Here is a 23,543-nt window from a genome sequence, read left to right as displayed (position 1 = left end):
GAGTCCATCGTCCCAACACCCCCTCCTTCCGCCCTCTCCACTCGCAGAAACGGAATTAAAAAATCTTTAATATCTTTCCAGCAACGAGCCTCCATTGCTGCAGAGCGGGGCACGCACGCGCTCACGCGCTCACACGCACGCGCGCGCACACACAGCGGGTCGTTTTTTTCAAACGTCGCCTCGAAAAGAAGACAAGCGAGGCTGTACAATTAAGAGCAGCTGCCGTGGACTCAGATCCTCCGACAGAAAGGGGAGAGAGGGGCCAACTTGAATGTAGTGAACGTTCGCCGCTGCTGACAGCGGCATCGTGACAACACCGTGGATCTGTGCGAGTCGCTCTCCTGATTGTGTAATTCTTTTCCTCCTGCAAAGCGGCATAACCTGCGTCTGAGAGGAGAGAAAGGACAAGGAGAAGAAGCAGGCGAAGAAGAAGAGAAGGGGGAGGAGGGGAAAACGGGAGCATTGCAACATCCATCAAATTTTATTTCTTCTCGTATTACATGGCGCAAGGGCTAAAGAAGCGGGACCGTCCTGGGTGTGATACTGCCTCGGTGAATCTGGATATTCAGGCAGCAGTATCATCCTCCATCCACGGCACAACAAGCATCCTCAGCTGCGGAGGCGCCCGCACCGACTGTTCGTCCTCTTCCTGCCGGCTACATGTCGAGTGATGGTCGACTCGTCCTGCTGGATGCTCCCCGCTCTCTCCGGATCGTCGACGACCGAACCTCCTCTGACCGCAGACCCCCATTTTCGGCGGAAACCCTCCCAGAGCTATAGGGCTACATATGGAAACTGGGGATCAAAATTTTAGGAAAAAGGAAAATCAAAGCGTTTGATTTCATTTCTTTAGGTTGAAATAGGTTTCTGTCTGTTGCTTTTTCTTCTCTCTGCGTTCAAGCCTGCATATTAATTCATTTAATCCTTGAACCTTGATTTCCTCATTCTCCACACGATAGGTCGCTTTAAAACACCAAGAGAATTGTTTTAATTTCCTCTCAACTGGATTCAAACCCTCCACTCATTTACTTCTGTTTTCAGTGATATGATAGATTCCCATGCTGCCCGTCACCTTCCTCGCCACTTTATTAACCCCCTGCTTTTTGGTCTCTTGACTGACAAGACCCACTAGAATTATAATATTAATAATACTAGTTTTAGCTTTAATTCTGAATTCTTACTAGTGATGTTGTAGGCTCCGCAGACGTAACAGTAACTCATTGTGACAGATGAATTGAACTGTTGTACTTTAAGCTCGTCATTACTTTAACACCACCAACCGCCACTTTGCTCGATTGAGCTCATTTTAACACAGCTCTTGTCATAACCTTTACAAGTCAGGTCTCGTGGTGAATATCACACATGTTTAGGCTCACAGGCTTTAGGATAGAATATAACCTTTAAAGTTTCACCTTTATAGCTCTGTTTTTGCTGCAAGAGGCTGAAGCGTGGACTCCATCTGCAGCCACAGGCCTGTGGAGGTGCCATCAGCCTCTGCACACCTTCTTTTTCATCTGCTTGGGGTGTATAAGTAAGAATAAGCAGAGAAGAGAGACCTCAGTGCCTCGTCTTCATCGCCCCCACGTACAATCCCCAGTTTTTCTCTTGTTGTGGTTCTCACCCAAACGCAACCATAAGGTTCCTACCGCATCCTCCTCCTCCTTCTTCCCTCTCCTTCCGCTCCAGTATATCCCGTTTTTTCGGTTTGATTTGGTCCCGCAAATTTTCAAATATTTACTTCCTGTACATCAAGAGGAAAGGGGGTCCCCCTTTCATGGAATGCGGAAACATGGGTCTGTTCGACCGCGGAGTCCAGATGCTGCTGACCACGGTGGGAGCCTTCGCGGCCTTCAGCCTCATGACCATCGCGGTCGGCACGGACTACTGGCTGTACTCCCGCGGTGTGTGCAGGACCAAGGCCATGAGCGAGAACGAGACCAGCAAGAAGAACGAGGAAGTGATGACCCACTCTGGCCTGTGGAGAACCTGCTGCTTGGAAGGTAAGAAGACGCTGCTGCTCGGCTATGGTACAAACTTTCAGAATAAAAGTAGGATTAGGAAAAAGCACCCATGTTGACCCAAAATAACCTTAAGAAAAAGCAGGGGATGCTGGACCTGCAGTTCGGACAGATCTTCCTCAGGTCTTTTTCATAATGGCAGCGGACACGCGGCCATTTCTGTCTGACCTGCCTGACAACATCGATGCTGCTCGTCATGTGACCTTTGACCCGTCTGTGCTCAGCAGCAGTGCTCGCAGCCTCGCGTCCTGAGCGCATGCAGGTTTCAGGATGTCCTCCGGAGTCTGCCCCGGCAGACGGAGGCGGCAGGCTTCGCGTCACGCCCCGATGGAGGCATTTGGTGCTGACTTGGGAGCGCGGCGCTGTAACCTTGTGAGGGAACGGCAGAACGTCACAAATCAGCTCATCTTCTCAGCTGCGAAATGCTGAAAGCATGCAGTATCTGACTTCTCCTCGGGCTCATTTGGCGATCAGCTGCCGTTCAACAATTTAAAAGAACAAAAGCGCAGATGATGAACCTTTAATGAAAACAAAGCATCAAGTGACAACACTGCAGCAGAGTGAAAAGTGCCTCTTGAGGTGATGAACCTGATTTGAACGCAAATACAAATTTTCAGTTCCACTGGTGATGACAGCGTTGGCATTGCAGCTATTTCTCAGAAGCTGCTCGGGTATCAGCAACAGAAAACTGTGATTACTCCAGATGTGCGTATGAAAAGATATAACTTAATAAAATAAATAAATAGTGGTGAATTAACCATCCATACTGTAGGTACTTTAGCACAGAGGAGATGGATCTGTCTCAGCCACTGGACTGGACTGTGAGGCAATTGCCAAATAAAACGAGTCAAGATGAGATCAAAACATTTCTTGAATCCAGGTTCAAAATGGCAGGAAACAAGCTCCGATTTGTCATTTGATATTCATGAATGGGTGCCTGGCCCAAAGGAGGCGAAGCACAGGGAAAAGGCAGCCAATGCGTTCACTTACCAAGTCATTTAAATTCTCATTTACATGACTTTCTGCTCAGGAAATTGGTTCCTAAAAAGTGAGTAGATTTAATTATAGGTAGTTGCACATTTTACACCAAAAAATCTGAGAGAAAGTGGCAAATAGGAGAGTGGGGAGCGGATGCAGCTGGGAGCAGGCTATTCGCTGCAAGCCCAGCCTCGTTCGGCACAGAGTCAGGAGGAGAGGTACCGAGCCACACATTTCAGATGTTAATTAGGCTTCAGTTTGCAGCTAAGTTCAATTAATCCAAAGTGCCAAGATGACTGGTATTCATCTTTCCCCCAGCGCTGCTCAAACGAACTCTTGCTTGTGATCAGGCAGAAATGGTTGAAGTGGGCACTTCGCCCTCACCGCAGCTGGGAACAGAGACTGTGTGTTTGGCAGAGAGGGCCCACACATCCGGCTCGCAGAGTGGACACAGGTGGGCGACGGTTTGTGTTTGTGTAACCAGCTACCTGCGAAAAAGCCAAATGGGAATACCCACACTGGGTGCTTCAGCACCTCGACCTCTGCTTCACTCACCGCTCGTCGGAAAAACTCGAAAATCTCACATGTGGAAAAGGAGCAGTTTGTGTAACCACAGAGTCCTTATTAGAACCACAGCTGTTGGTTTATTAATTATATTTAGCAAAGCATTTCTGTCACGGCCCATCGATGAAACTAGGTGAGGAAACAAGCAATGATGAAAAGAATAAAGTTAAGGTAAATATCTGGAAGCACAGCATTAATGTGTGGCGGCATTTCATGTTGCTCCTTCTGTGATTTTGTGATTGTGATTGGATGCAGTTTTGATTGAGTGATTGTCAACTTTAACCAATTTAGTCCTTGGAAAAAAGAATCAACCATCAGTTGAGAGTCCTTTCCACATTGTAGTTTTAAAGGCTTAAGTTTTAGAGGCGCAGTGACTGTGGATCCAAACACAGCGTGTGGCTTCAGGGAGGGGAGTTCAGCTGGTGAGGCATGAACAGTGCACACAGCAAACGTGCGGCGCTGATGAATCGGCCCCTGGAGTCCGCGGCGCCTCCATCGGCCCGGGCACATCTGTACGCGACCCCCCCCCCCCCCCCCTGCCGTTTCAGCCAGGTGTAGGCCATACATTCACAGCTAATCTGAGACATTCATCTTCATTACAGCGCCACCCTCAGGCTCCGGAGTGGCTACGGGAGGAGAGACTCCGAGTCTGAGGAGGCGTGGAAGAGAAATGGTCGGACCGCGTGACCACCGCTTTGTAAATGAAGTTGAGCTTCAGCACAAACAGGCGCTACATCGTTTTTTTTTTTTCCAGTTCAACGGAACAGTTTTCATGATCAAACTGAGGAGAGTAAAGTTTCTGGCCTCCCACCACTGCTGTCGTTCAGGGCAGATTACAGTTCAGACATCCTACCTCATGATTTCATGTATGAGCATGTGGGAGTTGCAGTGATGTGCACAAATATTCTTCATGTTTGCAGCCATAGGAACACACTCAGAGAGTCTGAGTGTGATGAGTCTCATAGACCAGTCTGATGAGGATTAGCCACTTGGATCGGTCCTACCCCGGCCCGTGTCCTGGTGAAATGATGGGGGCAAATGGATCACAACTGAGAGGAGCACAAACAGGAGATGTTTTCAGGGCCACTTGTTGAAGCAGAACGCGAGCCCTACGTCCTCAGCATCTTGTCACCACCGGGCTGTTTCTCCTCACATCTGATAACGGCCTGAGTAAAGTGACTGAGCTCTATGGCTCTGCAATGTCACGCTGGCCTGCAGCCGGCGATGGATGGGATTCATTTTGCCTGCCCTTCACTGGCGCTCCGCTGGGACTGCACTCCTGAACATGAGTGTTTTATTGGGCTCCACCTTGGCCTCTCTATTGCCCACTAAGGCCGAATTACCGGCCAGCGATTTCAAGATTAGGCCGAGGCAGCAGAGTGTCAGACTGCGACCTTAGGTTGTGTCACTGTTGAAGTTGTCATTTATTACAGTTATTCAGACTCTGGCACCTGGACGTCAGCAGTTAGTAAGTTTTCCAGTTGACATCTATTCACATTAGCATCATTAAACACTTGATGAACACTATGCAACATAAACAGCAAACTGGGCAAAGACTAAATTAATACTGTAACTATCTTGACTCTTCTTTTTCTTGTAATATTGGCTCTGAGGTGAGATGGTCAGTAAACAGGTGTGATGACACAGTAATTGGTTTAGTGTGTGATTAATGGCTCAGTTGGATTTGATCTACAGCAGAGGGGCTGTAAACTTCAGTGGCATGTCCCTATAAATGCCCCCCACCCCCACTATGCAGAGTGTGACCTTCAGTTATAAATTTGAAAATAATAATTTATTACAGAACAGGGGTTAAAGATAGGACATGTCACACAGTAGCAACATTCCAGTCACTTTATAATAATAGTAATTATCAATGCTCTGACTTCTTCATCACATCAGCAGGACGCTTTGCGGCTCTAGCCTTGATCTGCACGTTATTTTTAGCTGCACTGGGTTTATTCCTACATGACCAAAGAACAAATCAATTCCAACATACCCTGGGCTAGTCTTTGGGTGCGTATGCTGTGCGGCACTGCAACTCGCCACAGCATGATGAGACTGTAGGCAAGGTCTGCGGTCGGCCATTTGCATGTTGTCATGCTGCTGTAACTCAACAGATTTCCATTTGTGACAGGACCTTGGCACGAGAAGCTTATAAATATTAAGGTTTAAATATTGAGTTTCTGTTGGCCTGAAAGGTGACTCCCGCTCACCATAGTACGCACAGCTACTATTAGGACGAGAACAGATACAATAACAAAGGAATCAGTTCAAACACCAGCTGTAACTTTACACATATTTTGACAAAAAGTTGTGCTATCCATAAACATCCAGGAGTAGGCAGGTGTATGATGGTGTAAAAAGCATCCTATATAAAGTTGCGAGTGTGTAAAGTATATATTTAAGACATTTAATACTAATAAGTGTACTCTAAATAAGCAGAGCTGTGACATGTGTAAGTATACTAATTAATATAATTATTACATATAGAATATTTGGGGAGTAAACTGTACTTAAATGATGATGTTACAGTAATATGAGAGCTAAGCATCAAACAGAGCTGAACTCAGAAAAGTCCTCAGCTGTCAAACGCGAGGTTGCATTTTTGTCTTAGGTATTATTACTTTAAGTTACTTTAAGTTAAGTGTAAATTGACAATGTTTAGACTCTGATGTCAGATTAGTTTGAGGTTATATATTCATCTATACTGTCTACAACATGTAAGTCTACAGTAGATAAGGACAACTTGTCACAATATTCTGAAACTGTTATATAATTATTCATTAATGTAAAGAATTTTTGAATTAAGAAATGGAATAAATGGAAAATAGTTGTTCAAGAGGTCAAGAGTAAAATCGTGTTCATACTAGTTCTCTCGCACAATCATGGCCTCAGTTCGCTCTCAGCTGCTGTTTATCAAACAAATATTGTTAAAAATGTAAAGTTTCCATGTCAAAGTGCTTTGAACAACCACTCGATTTTCAATGAGATTGCTCTGATTACATAGAATTGATCCTCTTACAACGACAGTGTAATTACCAGCAGGCCAATCTGTGGTTCCATGGCAGCAGAGCTCCTTTCTGTTCCACTCCAGCAGCCGCATCCTTAAGCTGTGGAAGCGTCCCAAAGAGACCCACTAGTAAATGATAATTAACTGCAGATACAATCCATTCATTTTAAGGAGGTGCAATTCACTCCTGTGTTTTTATTTTTTCTGCAATCGCACAGAAAAAGTACGGCAATCTGCCTTTTGATTAATTGCTGTTGTCTGTGGCGCAGTTCATTTCCAATCTATTACGCCGTATTTGCTTTGTGTCAGAATGCAGCCCAAACACACTGCATCATCTCGGAGTCGGAAGGGACGAGGAAGAGTTAGAGTCTGTTTGGAGGTTTTACCCGTACTCAGTCTACAGCCGCCTGCTCGTTACGATTCTGAGAATGTAACAGGGATCATTGTGTGATAGAGATTATTAATATTATTAATATTAAGAATATTATTATTGTAGAGAAATGTTTCTGTTTCTGGCACAGACTGAGGGTGTGTTTGCTTCTTTGCTAAATTAAAATATTTGTATAGTTATTTCAGTTTGTTTTGGTCTTTACTGTGTGTTTCGGATTCGATTGTGTTGTCTATTCTCACTGAGGCAGGTTTTACTGGGCATTACTACTTTGTACATGACATATCGCACCAGCATTGCATTCAAGGTCATTTTGGTCCACATTAATCAGGGAGAAAATGACCAAGAATTGATTTAATTTAATAAGCATGAAGCCTTATCAAATGAATCAGTGACATGTTGCACAGTGTAAAACTGTCAAAAGCATTAAGCACTGATACATTCTCCCATTATAATATATATTTTTATATTGTTGTTTCACGTTGTATTGTGCAGATTTGAATTCTAAAACCAAACGGCCACTTTGGTTATTGACTAAATGATTAATTAAGTACTTTCATCTGCACTGGAAACTGTGTTATTATGTAACTGGTGTGAACTAACACTTTTTCTTGCTTCATATCCTGCCAGTGATTTGTTATGAGAGTGTTGATTTTTAGTTGCAGCCTACCTCAGAGTTTAAAGCTGCTGTGGATGATGAAGCTCACGCAGGGACAGGGAGTCCACGATCCATCTAGCCAGACTGAGATCTGAGGCCTGAACTGGACTCACTGCCCAGAACCAGGTGGAGGACAGAGAAGGAGGCTAGAGGTAGCACCAGCAGGGCAGAGACTGAGACTGACAGATGGAGGCGAAAACACAGAGGGCAAGGAGGAAACAGATAGCATGTTCTACTGTCATGGCTGAGAGGATGAAGGTGATCCGGTCCAGATGGCTCTGCATATAGTGGTGTCTTTGTATTAGAAGGGTATTGAGGGCATGTTAAGATATTTGCTTTGTATTCTTTGTAAAGTTTTTGTTTCCTTTGCAACTGAACATCAGTTCTAAAACGAATAGATTTTTTTTGAAAAATGAATCACAATTCACTGATGAATTGCTCTCTTCAGAGGCATGGCACGTTTGTTGTCGCCATCTTGAGCCCCATAAGAACCAAAACTGGCCTCCATGTCTGTCTGGGAGGGCGGCGGAGCTGCTTGTCAGTGTGACGCCGCTCAGATGGTCGTGTTTACTGCACTCCAGAGTGAGTATTTACTGCAGTCGACAGGGCTGGCAGACCCCACTGTCACAGCAAATGGTGCTGTTGGAAAACAAACAGTTGTAATGAGAGTGTATCTGTCAAATGAAAACCACTTCGACTCAAGGCAAAAAGAAAGAGGAAGAGGCTGTGTTCTGGTGATGCGTTCACTGACAGGCGACGAGTTCGCTTTGCTTTAATTTGGTGCGTTTTCCAAAAATGTAATTCTACCAAACACTGAAAAGAAACTAATTGATTGGGCTGCTGGTTGTTCTATCACTCAGGTTTGAGAGTAGCGGCTTGATTGAGTGAGTTGGGTCTTTAACCTGACGGACGATGATTTAACAGTGTTGCCACAGGAAATGATCTAAACCTGGTGTCTGGGGCAGGTTGGCATCCGATTCTTCACGTCTGTGGAGGCATGTACAGTGAGACGTAGCGCGGAAACGCTGCCGATGCTGCCGATTCTGGGACGGGATAAAAAGACAACGCCGAAGTAATCTGCAGATCAAAACGAATCAGGGCGAATTTGCCAAAATGAAGTTGTTGCTGTTATCATCTCGACATCCTGATGTAGGCGAGGATAAGGTGTTGCTAAGTCCACTGAGGAGGAGGATGTAATTTCCAGTCGAGCGTGCTGCGTTGCCTCCTCCCCCTCTCCTCTGTGCGTGCGTGTGTGTGTGCGTGTGTGTGTGCACGCTCACCTTCATGTTTTTGCATCTCTGAAAGCAGTAAGGAACAGGATGAATTTTTAATGAGGAGCAGCGTGTCTTTCCTTTGCTCTCTCAGATCGCTTTCCAGGACAGGGTCTCTTATGATCATAGCAGCATGCGCACAGGTAGCTCTCAGTGAGCAGTCATACACATGCACACGTGTAAAGCCTCACTCGGACATGAGTCCAGATGTCGCGCAGGTGTGAACCGCGCGCGTGCCTTCAGCGGAGCGGGTGTGAAGGTGTCGCGAGGCCTGTGCTGCGCTGGCGTTTAGGATCACGGCGTGAACAGGATGTGAAAATGAACCTCTTATTTACCCACAGCGTTAACATTTGAACTCGCTCCAGGGCAACTTGATCACTTCGGAGCAAAACAGCTGCTCTGCAATTATAGACTCTCCGCACAAACCATACGTCTGCATTGATTACTAAACACTGATGGCATCGTGCCCGTTTGATTCTAATGAAACAGTCTTATGTTGAGAATTAGGGGCAGAGTCTCATTACATCTTGGCTGGAGCTGAAATGTTTATGTCCCAATATTATAAAATAATTGTCAACTCTAAACGTCTGAAAACCAAGCCTTAAATGGCTTTGATTGTTTGTTTGTTTGTTTGAGTGGCATCAGCTCATGAACATTTAATAAAAACATATTTTCAGTTATTTACTTACTTCAAAGCATTTCTAATCATATTTGACTGCAGGGGATGTTAATTAAGACCACTTAAATTATGCGACTACAAGTTTAGCAACAGGTGTAAACATTTAGCAAATGTGTCAATAGGTCGTAACAACAGGTTGTTAATTTATTGGTAACAGGCTCCAATAATTTGTATTTTTTGGTATAATGTGACGTAAAACGTTTTCCTGTCAAAATTGTTAGTTGGATCTAAGATGCACCAAAACCACAGACATAACCTGTTCTAAATACAGCAGTTTCTTTGTGTCTCCAGCTTTCATCATGCGGCGCAGACATGATTAAACGCTGTAGCTGTCAGAAAGCTCTGTTTTATGGCACTTCCAACAGATTTCCTAGGACAAATAGACCATAGTAAAAGACTAATTGGTCTTTAACGTATACATAAACCGGACCCTGTGATGTAACTGCTAGTCTGCTAGTGATAAATGGCTGGTGATAAGAAGAATGCTCGCTCTTCACTTTTCACATCTTCCATTTGCTCATGCCTCTTTGATCCAGGTATCATATTGCGTGTGTATTAATCTTATCAACTGTCAGCCACCGTATACACGCCCTTGAAAGGTCACTTGATAAAATGAATGCATGCCAATCAGCGTGCAGCCTTCCTTCCTCTCATTAGCTATATGGAGTCCGACAGGCTCTGTGTGTGTGTGATTTGCAAACAGCAAATGTAGGTCATACTCTTCCCCAAACGTCATCAGTCAGATATGTGGTTGTTGTAGAGAGACAGGCTCGTCAGTGCAGACGCTGGCCACGCACGGGCTTAATTAAAACCATTCTCCAGTAGAATTAAGCGCCGATCATACGGCCTGTCATCTCAAACGCCACCCCTTCCCCCCTTTTTATCAGGGGCCAAAATATTAAATATTTTCCTTCTTGGGGATTTAACTGAAGACCCAGGGAAGGATGCGAAGAAGAATCAAAGGTGACAGTGAAAAATCTAGCCTTATATAAGGTCTTGAGATGAGAGATGAGGAGCCAAAGACACACAGGTACCCGGCAGCATTTACATGGATGTAATAAAACAGGGAAACAGATGACTCTACGCCTCCATCCATCTAGCCATCATCACTCCCCCCCCCCTGCTTTTTTCCTGCTCGCTTCCTCCTCATAGCGCGCCACGCTACTTGCCGCTGCACCGGGGCAGGATGACATGTGGGCACCGAGTGAATTGCCAATCTCCACTGAGAGAGAGAAGCAGGGAGAGACTGAGGGGAGGTGGTTTGACGCATCCAGACAGCAACCATTGCCTTTTTTCCCTACATTAAAGAGAAGAATAAAAAAAGGAACTGCAGAGAAGCACTACACTGAATACTAGCTCCCTCATCTTCCTTTCTTCCCCCTTCCTTTCCTTAAGTCGCTCACCCCTTTGCTTCTCTGACCCCAGCTCACACTGCCTCACCCTCTCTCTCTCCCTCTCCCTCTCTCTTTCAGCTCGGGAAAGAAATCAATAGCCACAAATTAATCATTCTGCCTTGGGCAGTCCGAGGGGTGGGGGGGGGGGGGTTATGGGGAGGGACGGGAGCACCACAGACTGGAGCATTTAGGGAGTAGCAGAAAGGTATTAAAGGCGATTTCTCAAGATTTTCAAGAGTTCAGGGGCCAGTCACACACACACACACACACACACACACACACACACTAACACACACGCATACAGAAGCTCATGGCAACGAAGCTGTGACCTGGGATTTTCAGTGTTAATACTGTGGTTGGTCAATGCGATCACCAAATCAAGGCTAAAGAAAATTATAATAGAAAAAATGCTGCTATGACAAATGACTGAACTGACATCCATCTGACTGACTGTGTGGCTGTATTGCATTTTGATGAACTTTAGTCTGAACCAGCGTTGTGTGAAAGGAACCAACCTCCAGCATTTGCCCACTACAGGAGTCCAGCAGTACATTACTATGAGAGCCCTATGTGCGTTATTTGTGTAATAACAAAACGGCTGAACGGCAGGTTTCTCACACTGAGAGCCACGGATGGCTTTGTATCATAAGGCGACGAAGGTGACAGCCCGGCTTGACGTCTTTGACAGATGATGCATGTCGGTGCAGCCGGTCTGATCGTGTTTCTCTGCCGTGTCGGGAAGAAATGGATCACGCCTGCCACGCGTGCTCGTCCTCTGTACAACACCTAAAGACATTTGAGATCCTTATTCTATAGGAGCCAATACCGAATCTCTGGAGCAGAGTGCCAGTCACTGCTTGTGTTGATTATTGCAAAGCAATTCCATTTCCTGACAAAGTGGAGTTTGAGACTTCATAAAACAGAAGTGAATAACCCTGCATTTTAATGTTCAGATGCATTAAACTGCCTCAGACAATTCAATTTGCAATCCTGGGCATAAAGCAGCTGTCTCTCAGTGCAGGAATTTGTCTCTCCTGCTGATGTGTGATGTCGGGCTGAGCTCCCCATATTGCACCTCACAGAACGTACTGTAATTGGCAGAGATGGGAAAGGTGACTTTGACAGCGTGAGCACGCATTTTCTGATACCTAATGGTTATCTCTGCTTTTAAAATGGAGCTCGGCTTTGGTGGAAAAGCTCAAAAATCCTTTGGACGAGTCCACAAAGTCAGCGCGCCGATGGCGCTGCGCCAGAGTTTTGATGGCTTCAGTCTCCTTAGCTCAGAGAGAGAAAGGTCTACAATCACCGATATCGATCAGCCTGTCTGAAGCTTTAGGAATCATGTGAATTTGTTAACTGAGTAATGTTTTCACTTGGGAAACACGCTGCTTACAATAAAGCAGGATTAGTCACCGTTACCCCCAACACAACAGGACAAACACACACACCGTTCTGTTGTCCCTCATCAGATTCATGACTATCCAGCGTCATTTAACTCACTCGACATTTAATGCTCTGACTTTGTCTCCTATTTATTTTGGCCTGTTTGTCTCCACAAAGTCTTCGTTCTCTTGCATGAACCTCTAGGAATCAGAACCGACACTGGGCAAAAGGAAACTGATGGAATCATTTAAATGAACCTTTCTTTAAATTAAGCTCAAAGCAGCAAACATCACTCACATATACTGCGGTAATGGTTTTCATCATAGTTATGGTCTAGAAGACAGTGCATAAACTGTTAAAATAGTGTGTTTCAGCATTTCAGCATGTGGAGCCCCTGCTTTATTGCGTACGCATTGCGTTTGATACCTAGTTATGTCTTGCTGCCACTGGTAAATTTATTGAGTAGATGAGAGGATGGGTCACTTGGCAACGGCTTCACAAATTAATAACAGTAAAACATTACAGCATTTATGTGTGCAAAAACTGGGAAGAGGTTTTCCGCTACGAGAGATAAGCCTGCGTTAAAAAAAGAGCGTTTTCCCCGACTGCAGGTTCTCATTCCACACAAAAAGACAAGTAGTTTGTTTGCCTGAGGAAAGGCTTCACGTAAACACATAAACACACACACAGCACAAGAAGAGACAGAGTACATGAAGGGGATGAGGGCATTGTACAAACCAGAGCAGAGTGAGGGTGTTAAGATTAATATCATGCGTTGGGAGTAGAGGGATATCAGGCACCAGATGAAAGCAGAGACACAAAGAAAACAGGCTTAGAGGCCCCTTTACACACTCACATCACACTGGATTACAGTGGGAAATTCAGTGCTGTTATTGCTTTTACCGAACGATGTGAAACACCACTGTGTGCTGATGTACAGCAACTAACCTGATGATGACAAAGCAAAACCAAACCCATAAAAAAAACACATCAAGGCAGAGCGTCGTGCATTGTGGACGTACCCACTTCCTCGCTCTCAAAACAGAATTACGGTTCAACTTCCAGCCATTGCCATGTCCCGTAAACACAACATTCCTGCAGACAGAGCGGCGTTTTCCGCTCTGACATCATCAGAACCATCAGTTCTACGAGGGAGAAGGACTCCACGCTCCACGTTCGCCTGTCCGGCCGCTGACGTCCAGATAACAGGTGATGGCAGAGATGTTGACGTGCTTGGCTGAGCCCCGCTGCCTTCAGGTGGGACCACGCGCTCCAAGCAACGAGCCTAACGAGCAGCGGCAAACGCTGCCCTTGACATTTAGCCCTGGGTTTGAAATGGCAACGCTCACAAAAAAATGTCCATCACAACTTCCCGAGTGAAAAAGCTGTATATGAATACATTTAGCATGAAGAAGGGAGGGCTGCATTGCTGCGTGGACACAAACCAAAGCACTGTAGAACAAAAAGGAGAAGACTACTGTGCATATGGTGATTTTCATGCCAGTGTGAGATGTTGAAGCGAGGTGTAGGCGGCTGGGTTTTTTGGTGGTGCATGTGTGTGTTGTTGCTAAGAGCACCAGTGAAGTGCATTTAACAGGCTGGAAGGGCAATCAGGACCCCCGACACCCTGCGAACGTAAGAGTGAGTCAGCCTGTTCTACATCACAGGCTTTGATCATTCAGTACCGAGAATGTGCAACATGATATGAACTGTAAGATGAACAAACAGGACGAGAGCCCACACGCGTACACACAGAACCTGATACTGCTCTACCAGCTGCAAACTGCCCACAGCAGCACAAGTACACACACAGTTGTGTTAACGGTGTTAGTCCAGAGAAACAACCCCGCTTCATCATTAGGTCAAAGGTTTCATCTCTTCATTCTCATTGTGATTAACACCTCGTTCAGAGTGACTTACACTGGGTGAACATGTTAAATTGCTCAAGGGCACTTCAGCAGGACTCGGGACCTGTAAGACACTGGTCTGTGCTATAATTAGATTGTGTCAAGTGCTATTGACATTGCGTTAAACAAGATGTCTTGCTTATATAACTTTAAGTTTGATCAAGGAAAGGAAGATAATTTTATTTTTTAGAAAAACAATTCAGAGCTTAAATGATTCATTATAATATCTAATATGTGCAGTTTGTCCTTTTATGGATCGGCAGACGAGCACTTTGAAAATGTGCCACCATATGTTAATTTATGGTCTAAATCTTAAATTGACTGGAAGATTACTGCTATTGTAATAATATTAATTAGTAGCTTTCTTCCATAAAATCCTCTGAAATTAATTCCGTATTGAACAACTCTCTCTTCCTTTTTTTCCCCACCTCCATCAGTATATACATCTTTCCTAATGAGTTTAATTGGTAGTAACACTGTAAAACAATTGCCACGGCAAGGACATAGAACATCGAGGAAAAGCCGTAAAATCAGATAACAATAATAGACAATTAGAGATAAATAATCTCCCCTGCTCTGTTCTTGTGGCTTTCTCTATCAATCCTCCCTCTGTCTCACTGTGTGTGGTTCATACACTAATCGTTATAATCTCGTGGAGCAGCAGCATTGGCTGCCTCTGATTTGTGTTCCTTTATAGTCGCCAGTAAAAGTACCCATCACAGCCCCCCCACCCCCCTCCCCCCCTCTGAGATATCCATGTGTTTCTCCAGTTGGGAATGCAGTTGATTTAAATCGGAGCGTGGCACATTCCTCCAAGATCAATGGGCAGCTGTTTTGGGGGGGGGGGATTTATGATGCCTTCACTGTCCCGCTGTGCTCACTGTGCAGATTTTGCACTGATATCGTGAGCTCGCTTCCAGGCCGCTTGATGTAAATCGCAGCGAAAGGCCAGCACTGAGGTCGTATCATTTAGTATTTCATCAGCTACGCGAGCGATGCTTTGTTAAGGTGAACTGAACCGATGGCAGTGCTTTCCAGGCTGTGGGTTCAAACCTGAGGTGAGACAATTCAAAGCACACTTGGAGATGACAACATAACGCGTGTTTCTAAGCAAGTTTAAAAAACCATCTGATTAGCGGCAGACGAATGAAAATCACACAGAGGTGAAGAGCTGAAGTTGGAAAGGACAAAAAACACAAAGGTGTTTAATGCTAGAATACATTATACATTCATTTGATCTCCCTGTTCCACCCAACAGCCGGTGAAGCTCACGCCAACATGCACCTTTCTTTATAGCAGACGCTGAGCACCAGAGCAGACACCGCAGAGAACACGGACAAAGACAGCTTTCTACAGGACATTAAACATCATTAAGACCCGTTATTTCATTTGCTGTTGCATCGTAGCGACTGTGTTTGGTCCACTTCGCTCTTTGGATGAGTCGGTGCATATGAATTCACTCTGCCTCTGCATCCTAATTGTTGTTCCGACGCTGAATTCTGATCATTTTACACCAGGTTTGGTGGACTGGCAGCACCACTGCATGTTGTCGGCCTGCACCTCGTCCAGCCAGTGAAGTTTGGCTGTTTATGCACCCGCTCACCCACCTGCATCCGTCTCCCAGCGTCCTGAATCCACGCGCGTTTGTGTGGATTTTTAAAAATTTTAACGCCGCTGCTGTAGACGAAAACCCAGCCCTGAGAGCGGAAAGCAAAAAAAAAAAAAAAACGCCCTGACTCCATTGTCTCTCGGATGCTGAGCATATTTTGAACAGCAGTTGTTAAAATGAGGTTGTAAAAGTTTCCCAGGACTCAGCATCGCAAACACAAGCGGACCGGTCTCCCCCCGTAGAGCTGATTACATGACTGTGATTGGCGTGGGTGGGGTGTTGCTGTTATTAGTGTGAGGCGCATTTGGCCTGCTTTCTGGGAATGCCTCTTCCTGCTGCTGAGGGGCTCTTATGAGAAGTGGACGGCCTTCACCCCCTCTGACCAGAAGGCTGTGACGCATTCTGATATGACACTGGTGACTCACTGGTTCTCCTGTTCCTGGATCTGTGAAATCTCATCCCACCCTTGGCTGCAGCTTCTGCCCCGCTCCATGACCGCGTCCCAGCCAGCGCGTCCACACATCGGAGCTGAGACGCACAGATGGACGACAGACAGACGAAATTCCTCCCACATCTCTGACATCTCTGAGGGCGGATGCTGAGGGTGATGCTGCTCGACTTGCCTTTGTAAGATGAACCTTGCAGAAAAGCAAACAGAGAAGCCTGTTGTGGGTTTCCGGAAGCTACTGCTACAAGCTGCCACTGTCAGAGCTGAACGATTTAAATTCTTTTCTAGAAGCCATCTTCAATCTTCATTTCAGTTTGATTTTCTCAGACGTACATAGGTTTCATGAATGTCTGTTCTTCTCTGTACCAAATCATCCACCCAGAATCCATCATTCCTGCTTTTTGACTCTTTTTTTACTATTCTTTTTGTCTCCTCAATGTTAGAAGGTTACAAGATGTCAACAGGCAACGGCATCCTGATTATTATAATCATTAATTAGCCCTGATGCCTTTTACTTCCCTAAAACTAACCAGCTGAAAAGATTCAGGAACTTGCTTCCAAAGCTGACGAGCAAAAGCAGAATTACTGCCAAAAACATGAGAAGGGGAAAATCTGAGATAAAGAAAAGAGAATATATCAGATTGAAGAGAGTATCCAAAAAGTAGCTTCTGTTGTTATATATAACAAAGGCAATCGGCCTCTCCTTTCCAAGTCCTCCTTCATCAAGACATCATTTCAGGAGTAGACAGACCCGAACGGCGCCGCCACAGACGGATGCCTGAGCTCTCGGCTCATGGGCAAACACGTGGCAGCGTTTCAAGTCAGAAGTGGCAGACTTTCCCGAATTCAGGGCAGAGAGGAGCAGCTTTGTTGGGAACGCATTCAGAGCTGAGCTGCGGGAGGTCAAACGACTGTCTAACATCTGTCAGTCATCCTCCAACGAGCCGAAACCTGACGGCACCTCGCTGCCTCCATTAGTCTGCCTCCCACATCACCTGCAGCTACAGCTGCTGTTACATACCTGCCAACTCCCTCACAGACGCGTCTTCATCTGCAGAGCTGCTTATATTGTATTCATCTCACTATGACACAGTGGAAAAATCGTCTTAGACTTTAGTTTTTAATCACGCCTGTGACGTCTTTATCAACTGTAACATAGGCGCATTAACATAAAATTATAATCTCTCTATATATATTCTCTGCTCTTTCCAATCAAATGCCAAATTTCACTTCGTCTGACCACAGAACAGTTTCTCACATGCACTTTTATCTGTTTTGATGCAGTAAGGTCTGAAACAGATTCTGATATGGAGACAGAAACCCAGCTTCTCATAAAATGAACCTTCACCCATCTTCACATGTGAGACACTGATTTTTATACCCAGTCCTGCTTCTGGTTGCTAATTCACATAATTAGCTTTTTCAACTTTCCTCCCCTTTGTTGCCTAAGATTATTGTATTTATTCCATCTACTTCTTTGAAAATGTGCAAAATGTGAAAATGTGCACACATCAGTTCTGCTCTAGTCCTGTGTTCACAGGCTGAGGTGCCCTGTAACAGCCATGTGTCATGCATGTGTGTGTGTGTTTGTGTGTGTTATGGGAGAAGCAGAGATGGTGTGTACAGTGCATGGGCCTCCCTGCCCTAGCGGGGTCATTACCAAGATGAATATAGTGATTATAAGGATGAATAAGGTGTGATTATGAAGATGAATAAGGTGATTAGGGCCCCTGTCACTGCTGCTGGGGCTGCTGTTCATTAGGGGGGAAAGGTGTAGCCCCTCATGCACAGGGGGATTTATGCCCTCATACCTGTACATGTGAGCCCCACGAGGGTGCAGCATTTTGTGAGGTTAAATAACTCACGCGTGCACGTCTGCTTGGCGCATCCCGCTCACACGTATGCGTTCAACCTGAAAGGACGTGAGCGTACCTGACTGCACATCGCTGTGCCACTACTGTAACAGCAGCCGAGGAACGGCGCCTGCTGTGTCACTGAAACCGCTGAGCGTCCAGGGGTTAAAGGCACCTCACCAGCTCTGTCCATGTGATGCTCCCCTTAGTAGGGGTCCAGATAGGATATAACCATGGCAACAAGAGAGAATGGCTCTAATGTCCGCATGGCAACGACTGCTGTAGGGACTGAGGATGGAGGTGGGAGGAGGAGATTGTAAGGAGGGGGGGTCTGGTTGCTGACGCATTCGGTGACTGCCTGGAAAGTTTTTGAGAATTCCGCCCACTAACGAATCAGAAGTGGGCTTGAATCTCTCTCTCTCTCCCTCTCTCTCTTTCTCTCTCTCTCTCTCTCTCTCTCTCTCTCTCTCTCTCTTTCAGTCTGTCTCTGCGCCTCCTACTCAGTCGAGAGTCCTCCTGACCCCCCCCCTGTACCCCACAGCCTCCCCCACGGTTCCATCAAGCACCTCCTCCATGTTTGTCTCATCAAACCGTCGTCTCTGTCTGCAGCACTGTGGCAGCGTGTTTGATCGGTGTTGGAGTGTGTTGCGTGTGTGGGCCGACCCGGCCCAGTCTGTCCCTCCAGCATGAGGGAAGGATTGGTCTAGGTTTGCTCACACCTGCTGATGTGAACCGTGCATTCTGATCATACGTCAATTTAAATATAATCTCTAAATGCTGTGCTAACATGAGGAGCTCCATGAGCCAGTGACCTCACCACACACTGCAGATGATTTGCACAATGTATCTTTAGGGCAACGCTATGCTTCTAATTATCTCCAATAATTTGTGAGTAATCTCTGCTCATGCATCAGTTCAGCATGTGTGCGTTTAAATATAAAGTCCATGCAGTGAAACAATCAGAGCGACAAAGGCCAAGATAAGAGAATTACAGCTTTTGTGTCATTGGGGGGAAAGATCTGTGTTAGTTTGTGTCCTTGTATCTAAGTTAATGAAAGAACAGAGTCATGGAGGTGGAACATAATATGAAGATTAGGTAAAAATCAAAAAGGGAGAAACGAAATGTAGTGGCATTAAAGAAAAGTCTTCAAGAGCAGGTCACAAACTGCCTTCCTGTAGTCCAGGAAGCAAATGAGAGTTTTCACTTCCTCCTCCTGGTCTAATAACCAGAAGCCGGGGTCTGCTGGTGGTATCAACAGCATCAGAAAACAACACTTAAGCCTTGGAATGTTTCCACGTCCAGCAGAACCGTTCCTCGGCTGGAGCTGCTCCAAAGCCTTGGACCCAGTACACCAGCTGGGGGAAGCTGCTTTAAGAAAAAGCATAATAAGTGCAATCGCTTTTTCTCGTGGTTATGTGATTGTGATCAGGGCGTGAAAATGGGCTCGAGGCTCAAACCTTCCTCCCTCAGGACCGGACCTGGAGCCTCGCTGCGGTGGGCAACTATAAATCTCCCCCGCCCCCCCCCCCCCCCCCCCCCCCCCCCCCCGCCTTCTCTGTGCAACAACAACCTCCACTCTTGAGTGCGCTGTCTCTCCAGGCCGTGTGGTAATGAAGTGCTTTATGGCAGCAGAGGACAGGAGGGGACACGGGGAGCATGAGGTGAGCCCATCGCTCATTCCCACAGTGGCCGGCAGGGACCGGGCTGATGGAGTGAGTGTGGTCAAACCCTCCGCCCACCCAGAGCCTCGCTGGCGCCTCTAACCCACACTCGTCTGGTCTCAGGACAGCCTCAGTTCACCTGAACCTGTTGGTTTGTAATACTGGCAAATGTCACACAGCACAATCTTAACCCTCACACAGTTTCCTATCACTTTGCCTTTGAGGTAGAATTATGTCTGACTCATGAACCCTCAAACTTAGGAAAACATTTGACACCTTAGTAGAAAATCTAGCAAAAGTGTATCAGTCCTTTTTTATCTTCCTATTTTGGTATCAGCCAGTTTCCAGTCTCTGGTGAAGCTTTTACTATATTATGAAAACTGTTCGTTTTCATAACCTAACTAATGTGTTTAAGTTATGCAACAAGTTTTCAACTTTTCATTTAATTAAGTCCTAGTTTTGAAGATTATAAAAATCACACCATTCAAAAAGCAATCAGCATTAATAAAGCCTTAAAACAAAGGAATAATCGCACTATAAATATAAGAGTTAATATATGACATAACTGATGTGTGTGTACATCAGTACTTTTAAAGCAGGACATTATAACCACGACTTCCTGTTTAACACATCTTATTTTTCAACCACTATCTGCAGTTTATTTCGTTTTTTTCCAGGAATGTAAAATCACACCTACACATCTACACTAGTTCACTGTATTTCAGTCACAACAGGTGTCGGTTCCTGAGTGATACTGTATGTGACTCGCCCACCTGCGTCTCCGCCAACACCTTTTCCATTCAACAGGGGGTCCCCCTGCCAAAGCTGCCTCCTCACCCCGGCCCCGCGCTCACACACGCGCGGGGAGCTCTGTGAAAATGTCATTATAAAACATTTACCAGCCTGCTGAGTTTACATGTCTTACAAGAAAAGGATCGTTTGGAGCGGTTAAGTGTCACATAAATCTTTCAGCGCACTAATTGAAGTGGTTCCCCCAAAAGGCCACTTCTCCACGGCTGCTATTACAAATCGCACAACTGCGGACGGGACGGCCAGCTGCAAACTAGATCTCACACCCACTTGATAACATTGTTAAGACACTCGTGGCGCTCTGTGGGCCGCCGGCGCCGGCGCCGCTGGGAGCGCGCGGCACAGTCCTATGCAAACACAAGCCATGGTTCTGTAAAATGTGCTCCGCCACGCTGCCGCCTCTCCTGGATACGCAACTTTTTAAGTGCTTGTTTAAGCACGGGAGTTCAATGGGAGCATATTGTTATTTCAAGCGGCAGCCTGAGGGAGTGCTTGCAGGGGGCAGCGGGGTTACACCTACAGCGTGCACCAGCGCAGATCTGACAGCTGACGCGCTACAGCTACATCGAGCTGCAGCTCCGCGAACGCTTCAGAGCATTGCATGCTTTGAGCTTCATGCTGTCGTGCTAGTTAACAGAGGTAACCTTCCAGCTGATTGCGATAAGGCCCAACTTTAATCCTTATTCTGCCACGAAGGGAGGAACTTTATCGTAGATCAGAGTCAAAACTGTGCAGGTCCGTTAAACTCTGGAACGCTTTTTCATAGATCAGCACTTGCAGAGGCCTGAACTGTGACACTCAAACTTTATGTATTCCACCTCCCACTCCATCTTTCTGTCCTTCATAACTTCCTGGGCCTCTCTCCCTATATTTATCTCTCTTTTCTCTTTAAGGTTAGGACATAATCTTGAATACCAATATTTGTATGCTCATGTAGGGAGAGGCAAATGATTCATTAGTTTGGTGGAAAGTTTTGTGTGGATGAATATTTGATATTCACACACACACACACACATACAGTACACAGACCCACCCCCTGATCCACGTCTCTTAATAGATGACAGAAGGTGTGGATGCCTGCAGGTACAGTAGCCTCAATACAAACACTGCACTCAGGTGGGGCAGCAGATTCAGGAGGCTCTGATGGCTCCATTATGAGTGTGTCTCTCTCCGATGTCTGAGTGGTCGTTACAGTGAGCTGCCCCTCTTTCCACAGCATGTGAACAATTCACAAAGTCATAACCACGCCCACTGCCACCACCTCAACACCTGGCACCAGGGTAACTAACAGCTGTCCACTTAATTAGAGGAGAAAGAATGGGCCCACTAGACATGTGACTTCCCCAGATCACCGTGAGGGTTCTTCTGATCTCCCCCTCCATCTAATGACCTCATCATAAGCCAAAAAGCTGCGTGCCGAGGAGGAAGTGGGGGGGCTATGTTCTTACTGGATGGACAAAAGAGTAGGAAGGCAAGGTGTCAGCCACATACACGAGCATTAAGAGATGAAGTTCTGTGTGCACCGCTGTTGGAGCGGCTCCAGGTCGCACCAGCTGCGCTGCCCTTATTTACAAGCCGCCACCTGCTGCCGGAGAGGCCGGTGCACAGGTCCGCATTCTGAAGAGCTTCACTGTGCGAGAGTCACAACCGGCCGCCAGTGAAACGGCTCGTCTGATATAAACCATCCTGAAACAACCTGAAAAGCTGCAACTCATAAACAAACTAATCACAAGATCCCACAACCCAAAATGATGTTTTGGAAATCAAACTTATTAAATGGAAGTAGAGCCTGACTGACGATGATTGTTATAAAGAGTTTGCAATTTGTCTGGTCGTTGAATCAAATTGAATTTTCTGTTTCTGCCAACAGGAAACTTCAAAGGGATGTGTAAACAGATAGACCACTTTCCTGAGGAGACAGATTATGAAGCGGACCCATCGGAGTACTTCTTACGTGAGTGTACATATTCCCTCATTGAGAACACTGCACCTTTCTAGTCAAACGCCAACGAGACGCCATATCACGCTTTCTGGTTCTTCCCGACTGCTCCGTCGCCAGCTCGTGTCGGCGCTGCCTCTGCCTGGCTTCAGCGCGAGGCCGGCCGGGCTGAGCGCTGCCAAGCTGCTTGTCTGTTTTTACTGCTTGGCTGTGTGTAACATATCGTGCAGTGTTACATTGGGCTGTGTACCCTGTAAACACAGCCCATTGATTTCTGCTCTCTTTTCTTTTGTGCAAGCAAGACAGAGATGCTTGTCTAACCCATTTGCCTGCTAATCCTAAAAATCACAACAATGACTCGGAGTTCATAATGTACCATTAGTGTCATCGGTTCAATACGCTCCTCTAATTGGCCAAAATGTATGTTTGCTCATTCTGAGTATTCCTTTTTATATCCCCACGCCGTCTTAAAGTCATTCTGTCAAAGGGCAACGTTTGTGTAAGAAAGATGATGTTTGTTTAACAGTGGTGTCGGGTTTGGTGTTAATGTAGTCATTGACCCAAGACTTTTATTGAGTTATTACAATGGATGATGATTTCCATCTGTTTCTATGGTTACCATCATGCCACAGTATAGCCAGCTGGATGGAGACAGACATTTCTATGGTCACTGTCACAGTGTAGCAACAGATGCAAGCTGAAAATGTGTCTGTAGTTGCACAACAGAAAAATGAAATATGCAGAATAATAAAATTCATGAGCATCAATAGCTGAATTAATGTTTTCTCTGTACTTTTGAGTAAACATTTTTGTAGGGTGTACTTCATGGTTAGGCTGAGGGTGGATTACTGAACAGGCCCACTGGGCACGTAACCAGGGATAACCTGGCAGAGAGCATCTATTAGAAGTCTGTGAGAAAATATCTTGATAAAAGGGAATAAAGACGACTCTGATGATACACCACATAACAAC

At 45.8% G+C, this 23,543-nt stretch overlaps 1 protein-coding gene across 1 annotated transcript in view; it reads left to right on the top strand.

The window, feature by feature from the left end:
* cacng2a (calcium channel, voltage-dependent, gamma subunit 2a) overlaps nt 1-23,543 on the top strand; it is a 35,949-nt gene continuing 12,406 nt past the window's right edge. The window contains exons 1-2 of the mRNA XM_029159055.3: nt 1-2,000; nt 22,503-22,586. Coding sequence (XP_029014888.1) covers nt 1,775-2,000; nt 22,503-22,586 — 310 coding nt within the window. The 5' untranslated portion in view covers nt 1-1,774. The remainder of the gene's footprint in view (nt 2,001-22,502; nt 22,587-23,543) is intronic.

The sequence above is a fragment of the Betta splendens genome, chromosome 8 (genome assembly GCF_900634795.4).
Source record: "Betta splendens chromosome 8, fBetSpl5.4, whole genome shotgun sequence".
Lineage (NCBI taxonomy): Eukaryota > Metazoa > Chordata > Actinopteri > Anabantiformes > Osphronemidae > Betta > Betta splendens.
This window is presented reverse-complemented; position numbering and strand designations above follow the sequence as displayed.